This window comes from Mastigoproctus giganteus, chromosome 6 (genome assembly GCF_048544385.1).
Source record: "Mastigoproctus giganteus isolate SK-2022 chromosome 6, ASM4854438v1, whole genome shotgun sequence".
Classification (NCBI taxonomy): Eukaryota; Metazoa; Arthropoda; class Arachnida; order Uropygi; family Thelyphonidae; genus Mastigoproctus; species Mastigoproctus giganteus.
In genome coordinates this window covers 184,750,278-184,771,768 of record NC_143580.1, presented here as the reverse complement: position 1 = coordinate 184,771,768, position 21,491 = coordinate 184,750,278, and the positions used below count along the sequence as shown (strand labels likewise).

At 36.1% G+C, this 21,491-nt stretch overlaps 1 protein-coding gene across 2 annotated transcripts in view; it reads right to left on the bottom strand.

Annotated features, from left to right (window-relative positions):
- Rat1 (5'-3' exoribonuclease 2 Rat1) overlaps positions 1–21,491 on the bottom strand; it is a 458,579-nt gene that overhangs the window by 427,301 nt on the left and 9,787 nt on the right. For both annotated transcript variants that reach the window (XM_090376618.1, XM_090376619.1), the window contains exons 2-3: positions 7,683–7,796; positions 2,911–3,038 (exon numbers count right to left, since the gene is read on the bottom strand). In XM_090376618.1, coding sequence (XP_090232744.1) covers positions 2,911–3,038; positions 7,683–7,757 — 203 coding nt within the window. In that variant the 5' untranslated portion in view covers positions 7,758–7,796. The remainder of the gene's footprint in view (positions 1–2,910; positions 3,039–7,682; positions 7,797–21,491) is intronic.

Genomic DNA, 21,491 nt, shown 5'->3' with positions numbered 1-21,491 from the left:
GCTGTAGAGCAATTCGAGGGGATTGAGGTACTATTACGTTATCTAGCCTTCTCTCCGTTCTCCTTTTGTTAGATAATTTAGCCTACTATGTTTAGCAGATTATTTGGTTCTCAGTATTACTTATTTATTATTTTGGTTTCAGCTATCAGTCGGGCTAAATGTCATCCAGCCTGTATGCTGCAAAATTACTATTAATAAGCTACTTAATTTTTTTTTTAATTTTTTTTTTTTTTATTATTATTATTATAATTTCTATCTTATATTATACCCATCTTTCGGGTACTTATGGACGCTTTAGGTCCTAGTTATACAGGCAGATGACAACAGAAACTGATAGCTCTGCCAGCCATGGGTTTGGTATTTTGTAGGGGTTTAGCCCTCGACAAAGTCCCTTGCAAAGTATCTTTCCCATGGACGGCTATTTATATATAATTTTTATTGAGTTTAATATTTATGTTTAACCATTGTTGTCTAGGGTCCGGTTAGTTCATGGACTGCTTCATGTTTTTAAACACAGGAAGGACTCTACATTTTAACATTATTTCATTACTATATATATATGTATAAATATATATATATATAAATGTATATATGTATGTGTGTGTGTGTGTGTGTATATATATATATATATATATATATATATATATATATCTGTATTAGGCAAAGAATTTATTTGTAAATATTATTTCTAAATTTTAATATAGGGATCAGCACCGATTGATGCCATCTAAGTGACAGATTATGCATTACATTGGTCTGTGTTGATATGTTCTAGATATGATAGAAAAATAAAAAATTTATTGGATAGGCAATGAGGTAGCAAGTTAAGTGAGATTAGGTACAGTCTGCAGAAAACCTGTGCGTCAAAAACGCCCAAGTACCGTGCAAAGTCCCAACGACGGCACAGTAGCAAAAACCTAGAAGTAAAGTGAGAGTAGAACAAAATGAGAAAGAACGTAAAGTAAAACGGTAAAAGGCGAAAAAAAAGTAGTGGTAGTGACAAAAATAGAAATGTGATAAGCAAAAAATATAAAATAACATAATAAAGCAAAATTATAAAATGTGTTTATTATGGGTTAGTAGATATATTGAAAGAGACTTTATCTAGGGCTAACCCTCCCAATATATCAGCCCATAATTAACGTAGCTATCTGTTTCTGTTGTCAACTGCCCGTAAAACTAGTTTCAAATATATGTAAAAGATGGTATGATGGTAATAAAGTAGTACCATAGAGAATCAAGAAATTTAGCCGTATTATAAAAATAAGATCATAGTGAATTATGAAATGAAGGCCGAAAGTTGATAATAAGCCGAAATGTAGTAAGTAAAGTCGTTTAGAAATGATATGATATCATGGCCTAATGCAGATAATAAGCAGATTTTTGATTTGTAGTTTATGGGTGAGATGACTATTAGCCCAACAGATAGCATAGTCGCATAAAGCAAATAATAGAGCAAGAGTTAGAGTTCCATCCACTGTAGTTACATATTTATATTTTCTATGTTGAATAGGCAGCATGTGCTAAAGGAAGGAGAACGGAAATAGGATACAGAATAGCAATAGTATCTCAATCCCCCTCGAATTGCTCTAATAGTTCATGAGGTATGAAAAAGTAGGGTTTTATAGTATATGGCTAAAAGTATAAAAAAAAAGGGGAGAATACAATTGTACGTGGGAATAAACCGGGAGTGTAACTTCCCGTCCCTTAAAGAAAGGGATCCTGGTTTATGGTAAGTATCATATCTATATGATGTAGGAGATATATTGTAACAGCAGTTAGGAAACTGAAGATATAATAAAGACTATGCATAAAGTAGATATGATGGACCAAATGGCTGATATATAAATATATACAGAACAAATTCCTGGTAAAATATATAAGTAAGTATGCTTACCACCGGTGAACGTGAAGATAAAAAGACCGAGAAGTGCAGCACGTGTATTATTTATCCAATGCTGGTGGATGTGGGCACCCTCTGGGTTTGGGGTTATTATGTTGTTTTTATATTTTATTTTATATTTTTTGCTCTATCACATTTCTATTTTTGTCACTACCACTACTTTTTTTCGCCTTTTACCATTTTACTTTACGATCTTTCTCATTTTGTTCTACTCTCACTTTACTTATAGGTTTTTGCTACTGTGCCGGTGTTGGGACTTTGCACGTTACTTGGGCGTTTTTGCCGCACAGGTTTTCCGCAGACTGTGCCTAATCTCACTTAACTTGCTACCTCATTGCCTATCCTATAAATTTTTTATTTTTCTATCATATCTAGAACTTTTTTTTTTTTTTTTACATCCAACAAATTTAATTAAAGTTTTATGTTGAAAGATGACAAGAGCAAAAAAAGAAAAATTTTTGAATTCTTCATTAAAAAAAGTTTCAAAAATATTGCAATTCAACAGCAAAAGGACAAGAATTAGTATACTGCGAGCAGAATTAAAAATATCTGAAAACATTTTGGACACAGAAAAGAAACTGATGGGGGCCTGGTAGGTCCCATGCTGCCTTGTATGTTACAATTAGGATAGATGCCACTGCTGGGTTAACTTATCAAACAATATAAACTAATTAGTCTAATCACGAAAGATTAGGTTAGAATAAACAGAGCTTATTTTAAAGCAATATCTAAAACTAAAAATAAAACTAAATAAAAAAATAAAGTGAATTTCAATTTAACAGCCTCTCTTAAATTTCATTTCATAGCATTAAGTAAAAAAATGACAATATCATAAGCAATAACACAAGACTGTCATCCATATGGAAAAATTATGGATGACAGTCTACCTTGAATGAATATATTCTTAATTTACAGTGATTATGAGAGATCATCCCTCATAAGGAATCTACATTTGTTATCAAAAGCAAATATCACTTATGCGTCTTCTATAAATTATTATAGCTTACTTGTTTTCTGGATGGCAGCATGGATGTATTATGCCATTCATATCAAGATAAAGATTATCAAATTCAACTCTGTTAGGATTTGGCTTTGATGAATCCACTGGAATAGTTTTGCCATCAACAATTGCACCCTAATATATGGGAAAGAGCAGGAAATGAAAAAGTAAAAATTGTGTATCATACATAATCATAATATGAACAGTATAAACTATAATATATTAAGTTACAGTATAAACTGTAACGTACAATGGAACTTGTGAAGGCAACCTGTAATAACTGACCAGTTTTAAGGAACCAGCAAAATTTTGGGAGGCTGCCACACAAGCTAGTCCATTGGGGCTACATGCAAGACAATGAAGCCAGAATGCCAATTCAATCTTTCCTGTGATATACTGAAGGACAAGAGACAGAAGGTTGTTATAAAATGGTTATTCTTCAGAGTTATTATAAGGTTTAGCCACATCAGCAACTTAGACCATATTGCAGCACTGAATATTATGTATCTGTACAAGTGTGTGTTCATAGGCTGATGTGCATGTTGTGTGGGCTGAAAAATCCAAAAAAACTCAAAGGGGTACCCACTACTTCTGCCCAAGACTGGGTAAGCCTCGACTGAAAAGGAGTTCAGAAATTCCTCCAGTCATAGACAGGAATCAAACTCAGACCATTCCAAATGAGTGACAAGTGGCAAAACAACTATACTGTCATGGAAGACTTCTGAATAGTCAGGGTTACATGCAGGGTACATCAAGGTTTGTTACTAGGTACTCTTGCTTCTAATTCTAATCATCATGGATGATATAGACAAGGAAATAGAGTATGATGTTGAAATTTGCAGATGGTATAAAAGTTGAAATGGTGATTAAGGTTGCAAATCAGGCTGATCCACAATTATTTGGACAGGCTTCATTGACGGTTGGAGAAATGGAAGTTATTTTAATGCTGCCAAATGTGCTCCAAAAGGGCTCTACATTTGGCAAACAGGGTGACAATTAGGGTGAGAGTAATTTATACGCTAGATAGGATATAGCTGAGAGCATAAATGAGGAAAGAGATGGTGTTTCAATATTGTCAAATAGGAAAGTTAGCATGCAGTACAAGCAGGCAGCCATGAAATCACATGGTACTTTATCAGTGATTTACTGTACCTTTTCATCTAGGGAAAAGGAGGTTACAGTTCTATTATATAAGTTAATAGTGAGAACATATTTGGAATAGTGTTCAGGTTTGGGGGCACATTTCAGGTTAGCGATTCATCTAGTATCAATAGCAAAAGGATAAATATCCATATGAAGAGAGGTGTGGGTTACAGAGCTTGAAAACAAGTTTGGGAGGTAACTTGATTGAGGTGTATAAGGCACTGAAATGGGGGTGAAGAGAGAAAACTGAATTACAGTGGAATTTTTGCATCAAAATAAAGTGGGGTGTATAAATATAAATTACTGTGTGAAAATGACAGATTGAGCACTGAAATAAACTTCCTTCCTGACAGTCTGGTAAAGCATAAGGAACAACTGGGGTTGTCAGTCTGGTAAACACCTTCCTGAATTGACAGTCTGGTAAAGCTTAAGGAGTAACTGGAAAAGCATCTTCTTGCCATGGGGAGAATACGATAAAAGGGATTTAGGTTGTGCAAGTAAAGTTTTTTTTTTTGGATAATGCAGCAAAAACCTAGCTTCCTTGCACCTTATGGCCTATACTTCTTCTTCTGGTATTATAACCCAGGGTGTGTCTTGGCCTTCTCAACAATGTTCACCCAGTAAGCCTTCCCAAAAGTCAAACTTCTGCAGCTTCTTTTTCTCATGATCTTTAAGTCCTCTTCAACATCATCCAACCATCTTTTCCGCAGTCTTCCTCTTGCCCTCCTGCAGGTGGGTTTCCATTTCATTATCCTCTTAGTTGTTCTGCTATCCATTCTCATAACATGTCCCAACCAGGCAAGTCTCTGGCTCTTCACAAATCTGACAATGTACACACCCTGGATAAGCTTGTCAAGTTCATGATTCATTCTGATCCTCCAGGATCCATCAACAACTTGTACGGGCCCAAAGACCTTTCACAAAATTCTACACTCAAACACTCTCAATAACTGTTCATCTTTACTCGTTAATGTCCAAGCTTTTAAATTTTAAAATTTTTAAATCAAAATTTAAAACTTCACAACCATACGCTACAACTGGTCTAACGAGACTTTTGTATATTCTTAATTTTAAATGTCTGTTCAATACTCTGGACTTCATTAGTTTTTCATGTGCATAGAAATATCTGTTTCCACTCAGGATATGGGACTTCATTTCATTAATAATAGAGTTAGTTTAGTAATGGCCTAACTAAATTGCATTAATTAACAATTTGGTATTAGTATGATCAACAATTTGGTATTAGTATGATCAACAATTTGCATTTTATGCTATGATTCTATACAAATTTGAACCTTTCTTTGTTAGACACAAAAAATTTTTTAAAAAAATTGATTTTATTTTTTGGTACCAACATGTGCAAATGAAAATCTTTCTACCTATGTCCCTTGTACCTGGTAGGCACTCCTGCTCTCCCTTTGCATTTTAACAAGTTTGGAGATAAAAATATCAGTTCTCTCAGTGTTCATGAGCAGACAAACTACTAAAAAAACTAAAAAATTAAAATAATGTTAAAATAATTAAAAATAAGAAATTTTAATCAAAAAGATAAACTGAATAGTACATAAAGTATGATATACTATATACCTACAAAGATAGCCATTTGATACTTGCTCTGCTGCTTTTTACAATTCAAAAAATAACTAATTTTGTAATTGTATCCCTTATAATGTTAAAATAATGGATGGCACTGCATAAAAAAAATTTAACAGTATTTCTAGCCTTTCTTCCAAAAAAACTAAATTATGTACAATAATACACCAATTTACCCGCTCATAACTTTTCTGACATGCCCATCTAAAGGTGTGGTAGCAATGTTTGCAATTTCATAAAAGCATAAACCTCACTAGGCCTTTGAACCTCAGTCCAATTTTGCAAAGGAAAGAATATTTTGGATTTTCGAAGCAAATCTAGTCATATATCTACTCTTGATTTTTTTTTTTTTTTTTTTGGTAGTTGTTGGCGCATAGGCTTCTGTGGCCATAATGCACCTCCCAAGGTTTTTGCAGTACTTTGATCCAAGCCCAAGGCGGGAATCGAACCCGCGACTCTACTCTTGAGTCAGTGATCATATATCAAGTTTTTCTCCACGTGTCTATGCTCTTAAGCACACAGTCAACTTATTTTATTTTGGATCATTATATAATGGGGCCAAAATGAAAGAAGTTGAATGAGTAAAACATAACAAAAGAAGTTATGGAGCACTTGAAAAACAAGTGTGTTAGTGAACAACTATTCAAAAATTTGGTGCAGCAAAGTCAATTGTTTGAAATTAATAAGAATAGGAATATGATCTGGAGTCTCTGGGAGAACTGTAGAAATGAAAGGAAAAGAAAATTACATAAAACAGATAATGAATCTTAATTTCTGCATCCTGAAAATTTTCCAGAAATGATGCACAGATAGGTTGCTACAATCGTTCAGGACAGAACAAAATAAATTTCAGATTCTTTTCTGGTGAAGAAAAGCATTTTTAAATTGGGTCAACAGTGTGTTTGTGCCTGGGATAATGTGTCTAAGGGTACAAACACATAAAAAGGTTAACAAACTTACTTTCAGTGTCAGGCACCTGCATTAACCTGCTTGCTGGCTATGGACACACACACAAACCAAGTAGCCCATTTACTGTCAATACAGTACCAGGAACTCCTGTTTACTGGAAGGCATATTAAAGCCATAAAGTATTCCTGGTCTTTATGTGCAAAGTGAAGGGAATGTATTCACACAACAGTTTAAGTTCTGATTCAGATAAGGAATTAATCATTACACACAAAAGGAATTTAGTATTATGAATCTAGTGTTATGAACTTAACACTAATGTTAAATTCATTTCACTTTCAAAGATCATGTCCTTTTGGTGTTTCTGTACTGAGTACAAGTTCATAAGATCAAAATTTGTGTTGGAAAATTAGGAGATTATAAAATATCAGATTATACTGGCTAGATATAGGCACGGGTTTTCAAAGTTTTTGTAGGTGGGCCAGTGATGATACTCTGCATCTAACAGCATAAATATTGATGAATCAGTTTTATTCATGCTACACAAACAATATGAGCATATTCACATGACTCAGGGAGTTCTATAAAAAATGGCTGTAACAGAACAGTTGTTTTTAGTGATTATATATATATATTTTTTTAATCTGGCATCTAGCAGGTGGCATTTATATCACAAACAAATTTGCTAAGGCTTGTGTTAGCTACAGAATTTGGTAACTAGGTGCCTTAAGAAAGAAGTTGATAGATTTATAAGGCTCCAAGGGGATTGTAAATCAGTGAAGAAGAAATTTTCACAGTATTATTCAAACTAATGGAGAAGAAACTGTTATTGTTGTTGCTGATTTCAGAGCACACTGGCATCTTGAACCATACTGTAGCAGGATAAAAAGCTACAGACTAGATTACAGGAAGTTTCCCGTTGTGAGAAAGTTGTTAATCACTGGAATAAGTATCCTGCATGGGTATTTGGGGCTTATGACCTGAGAAAATGCAAACACTAACGGGACTGATATTGACAAGAGGAGAGAAACGCTTTTCCCTTTGGCTGATAGAACAAAAACCTGACTTACACTAGACGGTCAATATTAATATTAGTTCTAATACTAAATCATATAAAACCAAAAAATGTGAGCTTACCTTTTCTTCAATGCAGTGAACAACAATGGAGGGATACTTCCTGCTGAGCCAACGAAAAAAGGCTGGAACTCCCATTGCAAATACGTTTCCACTTCCCTAATTATTTTCAGTAAACTTAAGTTCATCAAACATGAAAATAAAAAATAAAAAAAATTAAGCAGGTCACTGATTATCCTGGAATAAGGAAGATAACCAAAAAGACATGACTTGCATATGCATGTTTCTAAGAATAACAATGGGGAAAAAATAAATAAATAATAATAATAAATAATAAGGGGAAAAAAAACGAAATTCTGCTTCTGCTTGTATGAATCTTTTTTTCTGAATTGTGAAATGTGTTCTGCAAACCAAAATCTACAGTAGAATAAGTATCAACAGTGAAAATTTCAGGAGAAATCCACTAACAATAGATAACTATAACATCCTAGGATCTGCAGATAATAATATTACCTACGCAGATAATTATATTAGACTATATTTATAAGTATTAGCAAAGAGTAGCGAATAACTGACACACCTAGTTAAATTTATGAAGGTAAATTAATGTTATAGATACTTAAAAAAAAATATATATATATATATATATATATACACACACACACCGATAAGCCAAAACATTATAACCAGTGAGTCGTTATGCAAATCGAAGCAACTGCAGATGAACTACGGCACGTGCGCGGGTCAGGACACGGTATAAAAAACACCTCGTACTGAGCTCCGTTAATCAGTGTTACTCTTGTTCTTCAGATGGGAAAGGCAGCGGACTTAAGCGAGTTTGACAAAGGCCAAATTGTAATGGCCAGATGACTGGGTCAGAGCATATCCGAAATGGCACAGCTGATAGAGTGCTCACGGTCAGCCATGGTTAGTATCTACGGAAAGTGGTCCGAGGAGGAGGAACCCACGAACCGCCGGTGAGGTGTTGGGCGACCATGACTCATCGATGCTCGAGATGAGCGAAGGCTCTCCCAGATGGTACGTGGCAACAGAAAGGCGACTGTGGCGCAACTCGCCGGTAATTGGAATGCTGGTGACAGGAGCAACGTGTCACAACACACAGTACATCGAAACCTGCTGAAATTTGGGCTGCATAGCCGCAGGCCACTCCAAGTGCTCATGCTAACAATGGTTCACCGACAAGAGTGCCTACAATGAGCATGCGAAACTGGACCTTGTGTGATTGGAAGAATGGTCCGACGAATCACATTTCCTGTTGCACCATGTGGACGGCTGGGTACATGGGTGTGTCGTTTACCTGGGGAAGTGATGGCGCCTGGATGCACTGTGGGACGAAAACAAGCCGGTGGCGACAGTATCATGCTTTGGGTGATGTTTCGCTGGGATACCCTGGGTCCAGTCATCCATGTGCCGGGCACTCTGACATCTACCACCTACCTAAACGTCATTGCTGACCAGGTACACCCTTTCATGGTAACGGTCTTCCCCCCGGTGGTGCCATCTTTCAGCAGGATAATGCACCATGCCACACCATCCAGATTGTTCAAGACTGGTTCGTGGAACATGAAGACTTCCAGGTAATGACCTGGCCTCCAAATTCCCCAGACATCAATCCTATCGAGCATCTGTGGTTTGTGTTGGAACAGCAACTCCGATCTGCTGGTTACGTGTTGGTACCAGATACCACAAGACATTTAGAAATCTTGTAGCATCCATGCCTCGCCAGGTACAAGCAGTTTTGGCTGCACGTGGAGGATCAACATCATATTAGGTAGGTGGTCATAATGTTTTGGCTCATCTGTGTGTGTATATATATATTGAATAACAAGAAAGTAAAAAGAAGACAGAAAAATGGAAAAAAGAGGTAGTCTTTACTGGTCTGAAATTTCTCTTCCTCAAAATATCCTGTTATTTATATATATATACTGATAACCTTTACATAATCAATTATCCTATCTTTATTAAGGATTTTGGCCATTTGTACCCTTATGAACTTGGAAAAAACTAATGGTCTAGAAAAAACTAATTCCTGTAATATAATATCACTAATTATTTGGACCTTAACATTTGTATTGTTAATGATCATACTTCAGTTGATCTTTACAATAAAAAACCCTTTCAACTTTAAAGTTGTTAATTTTTCCTATTGGTTTTCCAATGTTTCTAATAATGGCCACTGTTGTTATTTTGGTTTTTAGGAACATTAGCAACTAAGGCCATATTGCTCCGGGATATGCGGTGGTCATTCCCTGACCTTTCCGCATCCTCCATATTTGGTGGTGATGGGTTCGAACCCCGGTCTAATCAAGAAGCGTGTGCTATGCACTGCTGCTCCTTCCCACCTGGCTATGGAGGCGCATAATGGCCACTAATGTCATTATTTCCCAATGTGTTAGAATTGCTACCATATGTAACAAGTACGATATTGCTATTTCCAACCTTAAAAAAATTTTTTCTTAAACTTATTGGCAATTATTTTCCTTTATCTTATTTAAATTATCATTTTCACAATTTTTTTTTTTAAATCCATTTACTAACTACAGATTTCTCTTCTCTTTTTACGTGTGGTTTGCATTATGTATTTCATTGATTTTTCACACACTTTAGGCCTTGGCGTTACTGCCAAGTGCCAGTCTAAATTTCCCAACTTTTTTTGGCTAATTTGTAACTTTATTTATTTCATACGAGTAAAGTCTCGTGAAGTGATAATAATGTGTTTCCGCCCTTAAGCACATATCTCAGTTTTTGAACATATTTCCTAAAAAAATCTTGCGACATTATTTTAGGGAGGAAATCGAGCTGATCAGTGTTATTGTTGACCCCAAGATAAACAATAATACAGTGTACATACTGTATAACATTATACTCTTAGGATACATATTTATACAGCAATGACATTGGCCCATAAATCCATATAATAAATTTAAAAATTAATCAGTTAATCTGCATTGTATAGCCATAGTATCTACATCATATACTGTGTGTGTGTGTGTGTGTGTGTGTGTGTGTGTGTGTGTGTGTGTGTGTGTGGTCCCTTTACCTGTTTCACTAGAAACAGGTAGAAACCTGTTTCACCAGGTTAAAACCCATTCATCCCTTGGCCCGAGACTGATGACCTCTGACCAAAAAAAAAAAAAAAAAAAATCACAAGAAAGTATCTCACATCGCTGGATTATAGCTAGTAAAATAAATAGGTAATCTTTAAGGCAATGCACAGAAAATTCATCACCAAATACAGAAATTAACTCCACAGGTTAGTACTACTATAAACTGACTCCAGAGGTTAAAGTTAACACACACGGAACAGTTCACATTTATCCAATATGCCATTATCAACAATTACAATGATAAATTTTATAAATCTAAATCTGGAACATATGGTACAAACCAGTTGTTTTTTTTTTCGCTTTGGTAATTTTTTTTTTTTTTAACATGAAAAATCCTATAAAAGTATAAAAATTGACTCACATATAATAACTTACTTTTATTAAAAACAATAAAATAACATGAAAAAAATGCAAAATTCAGCAAAAATAGTGACATTACTTTACATGTGTTTAAATTACACAAATTTAAAATAAAGCGTGGCAACCATATTTACGGAAAGTGCCACAAGAGGGGGAGTCCATACCAAAACAGATATTCGACCTCAACGAATTTTACTGGAAAAAAAATCCTGACCGCACTTATATTTCCATTGCTGAAAACATGCGCCTGGCTTTAAGGCGGCGAAAGATCAGCTAATACGTCTCTTTGGTGGGTCATAATCTGGTCTGATATCGAGGGCCTAATAATCTGGTCTAATATGGCGGGTCATAAAAACCTGTGTGCATTTACCACTATCAAACGCTCATGCCCTTAAAGGTTACAACAGGTCATACATGCCCATGTACTGGTACTTAAACCCTAAAGGGTGGATGACTGCTCTTATTTTCAAAAGTTATGCTCAATCTCAGTTATGACAAGAATTGGAAGTGTGTTTCAAGACAGAAGAATCCGTTCAACATCTTATTTATTCTTGAAAATGCCACCCAGTATTGTTGATGTCTGTTCCAATATCAAGATTTTTTTTTTCCCTCGGCTAATAGAACCTCAATACTGCAGCCAATGGACCAACATCTGATTAAATCTTTTAAGGCTCAATATTTAAAGTGCATTCTGGCTGATCTAATTGACAAGCCTGACCACAAACAGATGAGTATGCAGCAGATGAACAGATGAGAAAGCAATACAGGAACTCCCCGACTTACGTAATACTCTACTTACGGAAATTCGACTTTATGTGAGGTTTTTGCCGGCCGGTGCAAACTTGAAAAAATAATCGCGGAAACGTATTTTGCATCCTGTAGGAATAAATGGAGATATCGTGAAAATATTATAATGCGAACCCAATAACAGTTTTTTTTTTTTTTTTTTTTGAATTTCGTTTCAAGTCCTTGGAAGTTGAAAATTTCACTATATTACTAAGCTCTATTACTATATCTCTCTAAAAGGTCATATTTATAATGGAAATTGCACTACACTTTCATCGTTATCAGAATCAATTTTGAACACCTTTATGATATTTTTTCTAAAGCACGTTCTGGAGGTCACGACGAAAATACAATAAAAACAATTAGCATTTCCGGTTTATTGGGCTTTTCTGTTAATGGATCTAATTATAAATGTGTAATAAACTTGATCTTATTGCATTTGGGATAATACCAATAACTGGAATTCTATGGGTTTTTACGCTATTATGGTGAAATGAGTTCTCCTTCACTGAAAATCTTCAATCATATAAAAAACAAAATTTTAAGAAACTTCTCATCATTCCTATTTACGTATTACAATTATGAAGGAAAACGGACTGACAGAAAGTTGAAGTTCTGGCAGTGCCAGGAAACGAAACAAAATTGATTTAGAAATGAAGATGAAATGATTAAGAAGTACGAAGCAGGACAAAGTTTGTCATCTATTGCATGAGAATTAGGTCTCGCTGCTTCAACAGTGAATGATATTTTAAAGGCTAGTGCATGTATAAAAGAACATGTCAAGGATCAATGCACTTAAAATCAACAGTCATCACAAAACAGAATTCAGGTGCTATATCGAAGATGGAACAGCTGTTAATAATATGGATCAAAAATCAGATTTACAAGCGAGTGCCCCTGAGTTTAATGACCATTCAAGCAAAAGAAACAAGTAGTTATGAAGATATTAAGGATAAGTACGCCAAAACCCAAGCTAAGTTCATGGCAAGTAGCAGGTGGTTTAATAGGTTTAAGCATCGCACTGGTTTCCAAAACATTAAAGTATGCAGAGAAATCGCCAGTGGCGATTCTGCAGCTGCAGAGAAATTTTGTGATGTATTGGAAAAAATTATTGATGAAAACGGTTATTCAGCGCAGCAAATTTTTAACGTTGATGAGACTGCTCTGTATTGGAAAAAAATGCCGGATCGAACGTACATTGCCAAATAGGAAAATACAATGCCAGGTTTCAAGGCATCAAAAGATGGGGCCACACTCTTGCTTGGGGCTAATGCAGCGGCAGATTACAGATTAAAACCACTGCCTGTGTACCATTCTGGAAATCCTCGTGTGTTTAATGGCATCAATAAAGTCAGCCTCCCGTGCATTTCGAATCGAACCAGAGAGCATGGATAACAATATTTCTCTTTGAGGTTTGGTTCAAATACTTCTTTGTTCCTGAGGTTGAAAAATATTGTAAAGACAATTACGTTCCTTTGAGATTTTGCTTCTATTAGATAATGCTCCTGGACATCCTATGCATCTAGATGATTTCAATTCGAATGTGAGAGTCATATTTCTCACACGACTTCACTCATCAAACCTATGGATCAGGGTGTTATTTCATTAAAATAAATACATTATTTTAATGAAATAACAATTAAATAAAAGTATACCATTTACGCACAACATTTGCTCAGGCATGAGAAAAATTTTACGCTAAGAGACTTTTGGAAATCTTACAATATTTACCATGCCATCTTAAACATGAATAAAGCCTGGTGGAAATTACTAAAAGTGTTTAAATGGCACATGGAAGAAAATATGCCCACGGCATGTAAACCGCTTCAAAGGATTTGAAAAAGACGAATCATATGAAGAGGTTATAGATAAGACTGTAAAGGTTTCAGAGCTACTTCAGTTGGAGGTTTTGCCAGAGACGTGGAGGAGTTAATAGAGGAAGAAGAGAAGGAATTATCTAACAAAGAACTTACCGACTTGGCAGCGATAGCGAAAGAAGAAAATGTTGACGAAGCTGAAGATGAACCAAATGAGGAGCCGAGATGCTTCATCACCAGAGACTGCAATGGCATTTCATAAAATTGCGTCGGCAATGGCGATGTTTGAGAAGATAGATCCTGACAGGGAACGATTCTTAAAAGTTAACAGATGGGTGAATGACATGCTTGCTTGCTACAAAGAAATCTACAAATGAGAGAAAAAAGCCACCGTCCAGTCATCCATTAGTTTTGCATTTTATTACGTAATAAAATGTTGCCAATGCTTTTGCTTCTATCATAAGAAAACTTGTTTTTTGTTTGATTTTCTATCCAAACAGATGACAGCCATTCCATCTCTTCCAATTCTTTGTGTCTTAATCTAATGAATTTTAATTACACTTTGAGTTGTTCCTGCTATGAAAGTTGCTTTTATTTTCTCTGCATTCTTTGTAATTCTCGGCGTTGCCTCATTTAGGTCTGTAGCACGTGCAATATCACATGGTCTTTCATTTCGCTCAAAGCGTTTCACAATTTCATATTTTTTCTCTATCGACAGAAGCGGACTGGCCATAAGCCTTACCGGGGAAACCCCGGTGGGCCGGAGGCCGGTGTGATTTTGGCCATAAACCATAGTATGAGGCCACTATAAATTTTCCAGGGTAAGAATTTTTGACCCAGTCCGCCTCTGTTTATCGATAATTGCTTTTCTTTTTCTCTCTGAATCTGCAGTGTCTTCACCAGGACGCTTCCTTTTCATACCTTTTACTCATTTTTAGGGAATAAAGCACAATTACAAAACGAGAAGGCATGCTTGATACACATAAACAAAGCTGTGCGCATGTAGCAACTGAATAAACACCATAAAAGCAGAGATACACTATTAACACATCACATTTTACTAAAGCACATTTCTAGGGATTACTACCATAAAACAATAAAAATTTCCAGTTGCGTTCCTGCCAGTGGAATCTGTTATAAACTAGTAGTAAACTCTTATCTAATTGCATTTGCGATTATACCGATAGCTGGAATTGTGTTAGTTTTAGTTTTTACGTTATTATGGTGAAATGTGTTTCCCCTTCACTGATATAAAAAATATAAATACATTTTCAGAATCTTCTCTTCATTCCTATCGTGTTGCGTTCGGTTGGGGTGATTCTGCGTTCGACTGCCATTTCTTGTAAACAAAGGTGAATCGTGCATAAGCGAATTCGGTTCATGTTATATAAGATATCGTTCCCCTATTTATAAATTGTGTATGATCGAATTTGTGTAGTGTAAACACGTGTTATACGAGGACTGACTGTATATAAGTATTTACATTTTTATATTTATCATTCAAACAGCTGAACTTCATGGAGAATTTTCCACTTGTATTTTTTAGAAGAATTCAGCTTGCATGATAATTCTTTGTTCATCATTTATTCAAATATCTCTCGGAAAATCTTCATTTGGATTTTCAACAGAGACTTTACAGTTTCAACTGTCACTCGTGATTTTTCCAATTGCTAAAAGTTGCTAATAAATGAAAATATCCACATTCAATGATCTCTAATCTGAAGATGAGTCTCCCTGTTCCATCTAGTTTTCTTGTCCTGAAATTCCACTTTTTTGGTAAACAGTGGAATTTCAGAATATTTCAGTGGCTTACAAAGACATCAGAATAAAATCCTTAAAATCATGATGGCTGTGGAAGTCAGAATAACCAGATGACTCACAACTTTGACCTTGATTATAGCAACTAGAAAGCATAAAATGCATACCTTAATTTTTTAAGATATACATGATCTTTAATATCGATATGTGCTCTTATATGATGGCTTTAGGAGTTTTGCATGTTATTTGTATGCTTATACACAGCTCAGGGAATTGCTGTGATGTGTGTTGATATTAGAATTAAAAGGTAAACCTACAATAAAATAAAAATTCAATTTTAATAGATAATATTATAGTTTTTAACCCAAAAGAATTCTAAATTTTGTGATAATATTTAATATAATCTCAACCGAGCCCAAAACCTAGCGTGAACCTGAATGTTATTAGATTTTTAGAATACAGCCCAGTCTGTCCATTAGGCCAAGCCTGGGCCCATGCAGACCTCTATCACACACATGCATTCCTGGAACTGACCAAAAACGTAGGAAATCATGAGTGATAAAACTTTACTTTTGGGTTCACCCTCCAAAAATGGCAGCAAGAAGCAGAGGAAGAAGGCAGTGATTGACAGCTGGAGACTCCACCCATTCGCTGCTTTCCTCCTTTTCTCTCCTACACGTTACTATACATCACAATATATCAGAACTGAAATGAAGAAAAAGGAATGGCAAAATGGCAGTTTTTTTTTTTTTTTTTTTAAACAGCTAACAGCTTTTTCTCACCCGTACAATACTAGACTATTTCATGAGCATTAACAATGAGAATTGCTCATGCACATCAACAGAAATTACTTGCTTTTTTTTTTCTGGGAGCTACCACCCACAAAACCCCTGCTTTTGTGGCCATACATTACTAGCCAATTTCACATACATTAACAATGAGAACTGCTCATGCACATCAACAGGAATGTTTTTTTTTTCCTGGGGATGCCAACACAAAACCCCCACTTCTGTGGGAGCTGCTATCCCCACACCCCTACTGCTATAAAGAGAAACTTAAACTAATCATCAAGAAACAAATTGAAAACAAAGAAAGCCATTAACAATGAGAATTGAAAACAAAGAAAATGCATTAACAATGAGAATTGCTCGTGTCCATCAACAGACCCTGGCTACCAGTAAGGAAACTTACACTAATAACTCATACAATTACTGTAAAAAAAAATCAAATCAAACAGAAAACTCAACTTTAAAAATCACTGAGAAATGCAGGTATCAAATCGTCAAGAAACAACTTGAAAACAAACAAAACTAACCTTATCAGTCCTTGCAGGACGATACACTTCTATTCTGATATTTTTGAAAACCATGAACACTGAATAACAATCCATCCTTCTGAAAACTATGAACACAGAATATCGATCCATCCTTTTGAAAACCAGGAACATGGAATAACAATAACCAAGGGCAGCAGAGAAGCACGAAAACAACTGAACAACAGCATGATAATTTTATATTTGCTGCTAAAATCAGAATGGGGTAAGGGAATGCAGTGAGTAGGTGGAGTCTCCACCACTCAATCACTGCCTTCTTCCTCGCCTTCTTGTCGACAATCTGAAGGGTACACCCAAAATCATGGTAGGGCAGATTTGGGATTTGTAGAGAGTGAACAGCTGTTTGGAAGAAAACTAAACGCTGAGAGCAAAAGAGAAAACCACACAATATTTGTAATGTGCTTGTGCCAAGGGAGATTAGAAGTCAGGATAATCCCCAAAAGAGATACCATCTTGTCTAGAAATTGGAGTGTCACCAAAGATAAGCATAAGAGCAGAAGAATCCGTTTGGCAAGATATAAGATAGGCCTGAGCTTTAGAAGGATTGAAATCAACTAAGTTATCTTTGCCCGACTGGAGAATCACCAGGAGATCGGCATTTAAGGAATTGGTAGCAGATATTAAAGTGGGGCTTAGAGGGGAACAAGCATTCTGTGTGTTATCAGAGACTCAGTCTAAAACACTGATGGATTCGATATATTTCTATTACGGAAGATTTAGGAGAAGTCCAGTTGGCCTGCCTCCCTAAAATCCACTCATGCACACCTTCTCGATGGTAAGCCCTGTTACGTCACTTATGTGGCAACCAACGTGTAGAGTGGTTCTCTTCAAGACGCCTGGTCAACGTGAAGAGGAAACAACCAAACCCTCCAGCATAGGGCAACACGATGAAACAAATGGCCCTCGGTCCCCAGGGGCTTTCACTCCCCCTTCTTACGACAGCGAGAGGATCAGAATGGAAGCAGAGGGTGCTAAGAATCTCTGGGTACGACCAGGCTGCCATGCACAGAAACTGAACTTGGCCTATTACAATGTAAGATCGGTAAAGACAGGATATTAGAGGTGGAAAAGGAATTAGAAAATGTGAATTGGAATATCATCGGTTTGGCTGAAATAAGAAGAAGAAATGAATCACTTATAAGTTTATCAAGTGAAAATCTGCTGTACACCAATGGAAACAGTGAAAGGAGTGAAGGTGGAGTTGGGTTTTCTGGTCCATAAATATTTAAAAAACAACATTTTGGAATTCAAAAGTACATCACCAAGGGTGTCAAGAATAATACTCAAGATTTCTAAGAGGTAAAAGCTAAAACTTATGATTTATGCACCAACATCGAGCCATGATGATGAAGAGGTTGAAGAAATGTACACCGAAATTGAGAGTCTTCTAGATGAGCAGAAACCCACTATACTATTATTATGGAGGACTTCAATGCTAAGGTTGGAAAAAGACAAAACAGCACAGAAAGGGGAACTACAGGAAATTTTGAAATTGGTAAAAGAAATGAAAGAGGTGAAAAACTTGTAGAATTTGCAGAATCTCAGGGATTGTCAGTAATGAACACTTTTTTCAAGAAAAGGGTGAACAGAAAGTGGACATGGAAGAGTCCAAATGGATTAACAACTAATAAAATCATCCTCACTAACAGAAGATATATCATGAATGATGTTACCGTCCTGAATAAGTAAATGTTGGAAGTGATCACAGAATGGTAAGATGTACACTTGATATAGATGTAGGAAAGAAAAGGAAAAAAACTGACTTGAGTAAATAATACAAAGGTTTTTGAGATAACAGAAGAGGAGAAAAAGCGGTATGTACTGAAACTTAAGAACAAGTTTGAGCTTCTGCAGACTGCTCAGGACCAAGATATCAACGAGGAATATTACAACTTTCTGAAAGTGATAAAGCCCAAGAAACCTATAGCGAAAAATAAATCCAAAGAAGAAAAAATTAGTCAAGAAACACTTATGATGAACCAAAGGCGACAAATAAAGAGCAAGATAAACACTGACAAGGAGAAAACTGAGTATACTGAGTTATGCAAAGCCATTAGAAAGAGACTCAGAGAGGACATAAGATTTCACACAAGAAAAGAACAAGCATTAAGGGAAAACAAAGGACTTAAATCAGCAGCCATGCGCAGTAATACAGAACAACAAATGATACTGAAACTGAAGAATAGCGATGGTGTACTTATAAATAGCAGAGAAGGCATAATTCAAATAGCAGAAGACCACTATAGAGAATTATACAAGGAGCGAGGGAATGATGCCAGCAGTGGGGAAGATGGATCTCAAATTAGTGACACATACAAACAAATTGGAGCAGAAAGGTATTAAGAGTAAGTTGCTACAATGGATAATAGGATGGTTAAGTGGGAGAAAACAGAGGGTGGTAATCAATGGGTGCAGCTCTTCGTGGACTAATGTTATTAGCGGAGTCCCACAGAGTTCGGTGTTGGGTCCACTGTTGTTTTATATATTTATCAATGATATTAATGAAGGTATATCAGGCTTAATGTCGAAGTTTGCAGTGATACGAAGGTTGGCAGGGTTGTTAATAACAGTAATGGCAGTGTGCTACTGCCATTACTGCCATTACTGGCAGTGTGCTACTGTAACTGGATCTAGATAATTTGGTCAGATGGGCTAAGAAGTGGCAACTGAAGTTCAACCTTGACAAATGCAAAGTACTGCACATGGGTAGAAGTAACCCCATAGAAACGTACCAAATGTGTGGTACTACACTTAAGGTGGTAGAAAATGAAAAAGACCTGGAAGTAATTGTGCAGTCAGATATGAAGTTTTCTGAGCAATGCAGACAGGCTGCCAGGGCAGGGGTCATGTCAATGATATATAGGAATTTTGCTAGCAGGGAAAAGGAGGTGATTGTTCCTCTGTATAAGGCAATGGTCAGGCTACGCCTTGAGTACTGCATACAGGTCTAGAGGCCTCATTTTAGGAAGGATGTAGATTTGCTTGAGTGTGTACAGAGAAGAGCAACAAAGACTGGGCGCATTATAGCCAAAGTAGCTTATGTGCCATCAAACCACCATATTAACAACAAAACAGCAACAAGATTGGTGAGGGGAATAAAGGGATCTTCTTACCAAGAGAGGCTTAAGTTCTGCAAATTGCAGTGGCTGGAGACTAGGCACGTGTGCGGTGATCTGATTGAGGTGTATAAAGCCTTGAATGGGTTGAGCACGCTGAATTCTGATGGGATCCTTCCACTTGTTCAGATTACGAACCTAAGGGGGAATAAATTCGAATTGAGAAAGGACAGATGTAGAATAGATGTGCGGAAATTTGCTTTTAGCCAGCGGGTGGTTAATTGCTGGAACAAACTTCCATTTGTCATTGTGGAAGTTGATAGGTTAAATAAATTTAAGGAGGAACTGAACAGGCATTTGGAGGGAATGGTGTGACTTCTTTTTTTTGCTGATGCTGCATAAGCTCATATTGCTTTCTTGCATCACATGCCACTACTACAACATATCCGATATTCTTCCTAATGAGGTAGAACATGCACTGAAGAAAATGAAGAATCAGAAAGCCCAGGGGAAAGAAGAAGTTACTGTAGAGTTGTTAAAATTGGGAGGAAGAAACGTAACACAAAAACTGGCAGGGCTCTTCACAAAATGCATTAGAAAAGATGTGACGCCTAAGGGGTGGAATAACGCAATCATAGTTTTGCTGCATAAGAAAGGAGATAAATCAGAAATTGGAAATTATAGACCAATTAGCTTGTTATCCCACATCTACAAGTTGTTCACAAGGGTCATTAATAACAGATTAGAAAGAATACTTGATGAGAATCAACTGAAAGAGCAAGCTGGCTTTAGGACAGGATTCTCAACTATGGATCACCTTCAGGTAATATCACAGCTAATGGAAAAAGCAAATGAATATAAAACACCATTATGCCTGGTATTTGTGGATTATGAAACGGTATTTGACTCCATACAGCATAAGGCAATGTTTCAAGCACTGGAAAGACAAGGCATAGATATCCCATATATTATGATTTTGAAGAAAATATATAAGAATGCTACCTCCTTTATTAGACTAGACAAAGACAGCAGGAAATTTAAAATCGAGAAAGGAGTTCGACAGGGAGACACAATATCTCCACAGTTGTTTACTGCTGCCTTTGAGAAAACTTTCAGAAGATTAGACTGGTCGCAGAAAGGAGTCAATGTGAATGGAGAGTACCTAAACTATTTACGATTTTCAGATGACATTGTGGTCATAAGCCACGATCCCAAAGAATTGGAGCAAAATCTTAATCAGTTATGCACAGTTAGTAAGGATTTTGGACTAAAGATGAATATGGCTAAAACAAAAGTAAAAGTAAAGTAAAAGTAAACAAGTATGCCACAGAAAGGAACATAATGATTGAAGGAGCAATAATTGAAAAGTTGGAGTCATATACTTATCTGGGACAAGTTATTAGCTGTAATAATGAAAAATGGCTGGAAATCAAGAGAAGAATAAATTTTGGATGGATAGAATTCAGGAAATATAGTCACATACTGAAGGGCAATATCCCAGTTTGTCTGAAACGTAAAATAATGAACCAATGTATACTCCCCACGATGACTTATGGAAGTGAAACTTGGGCACTCACCAAAAGAATGGAAGAGAAGCTGAGAACTACACATCGAAGAATGGAACAAATTATTAG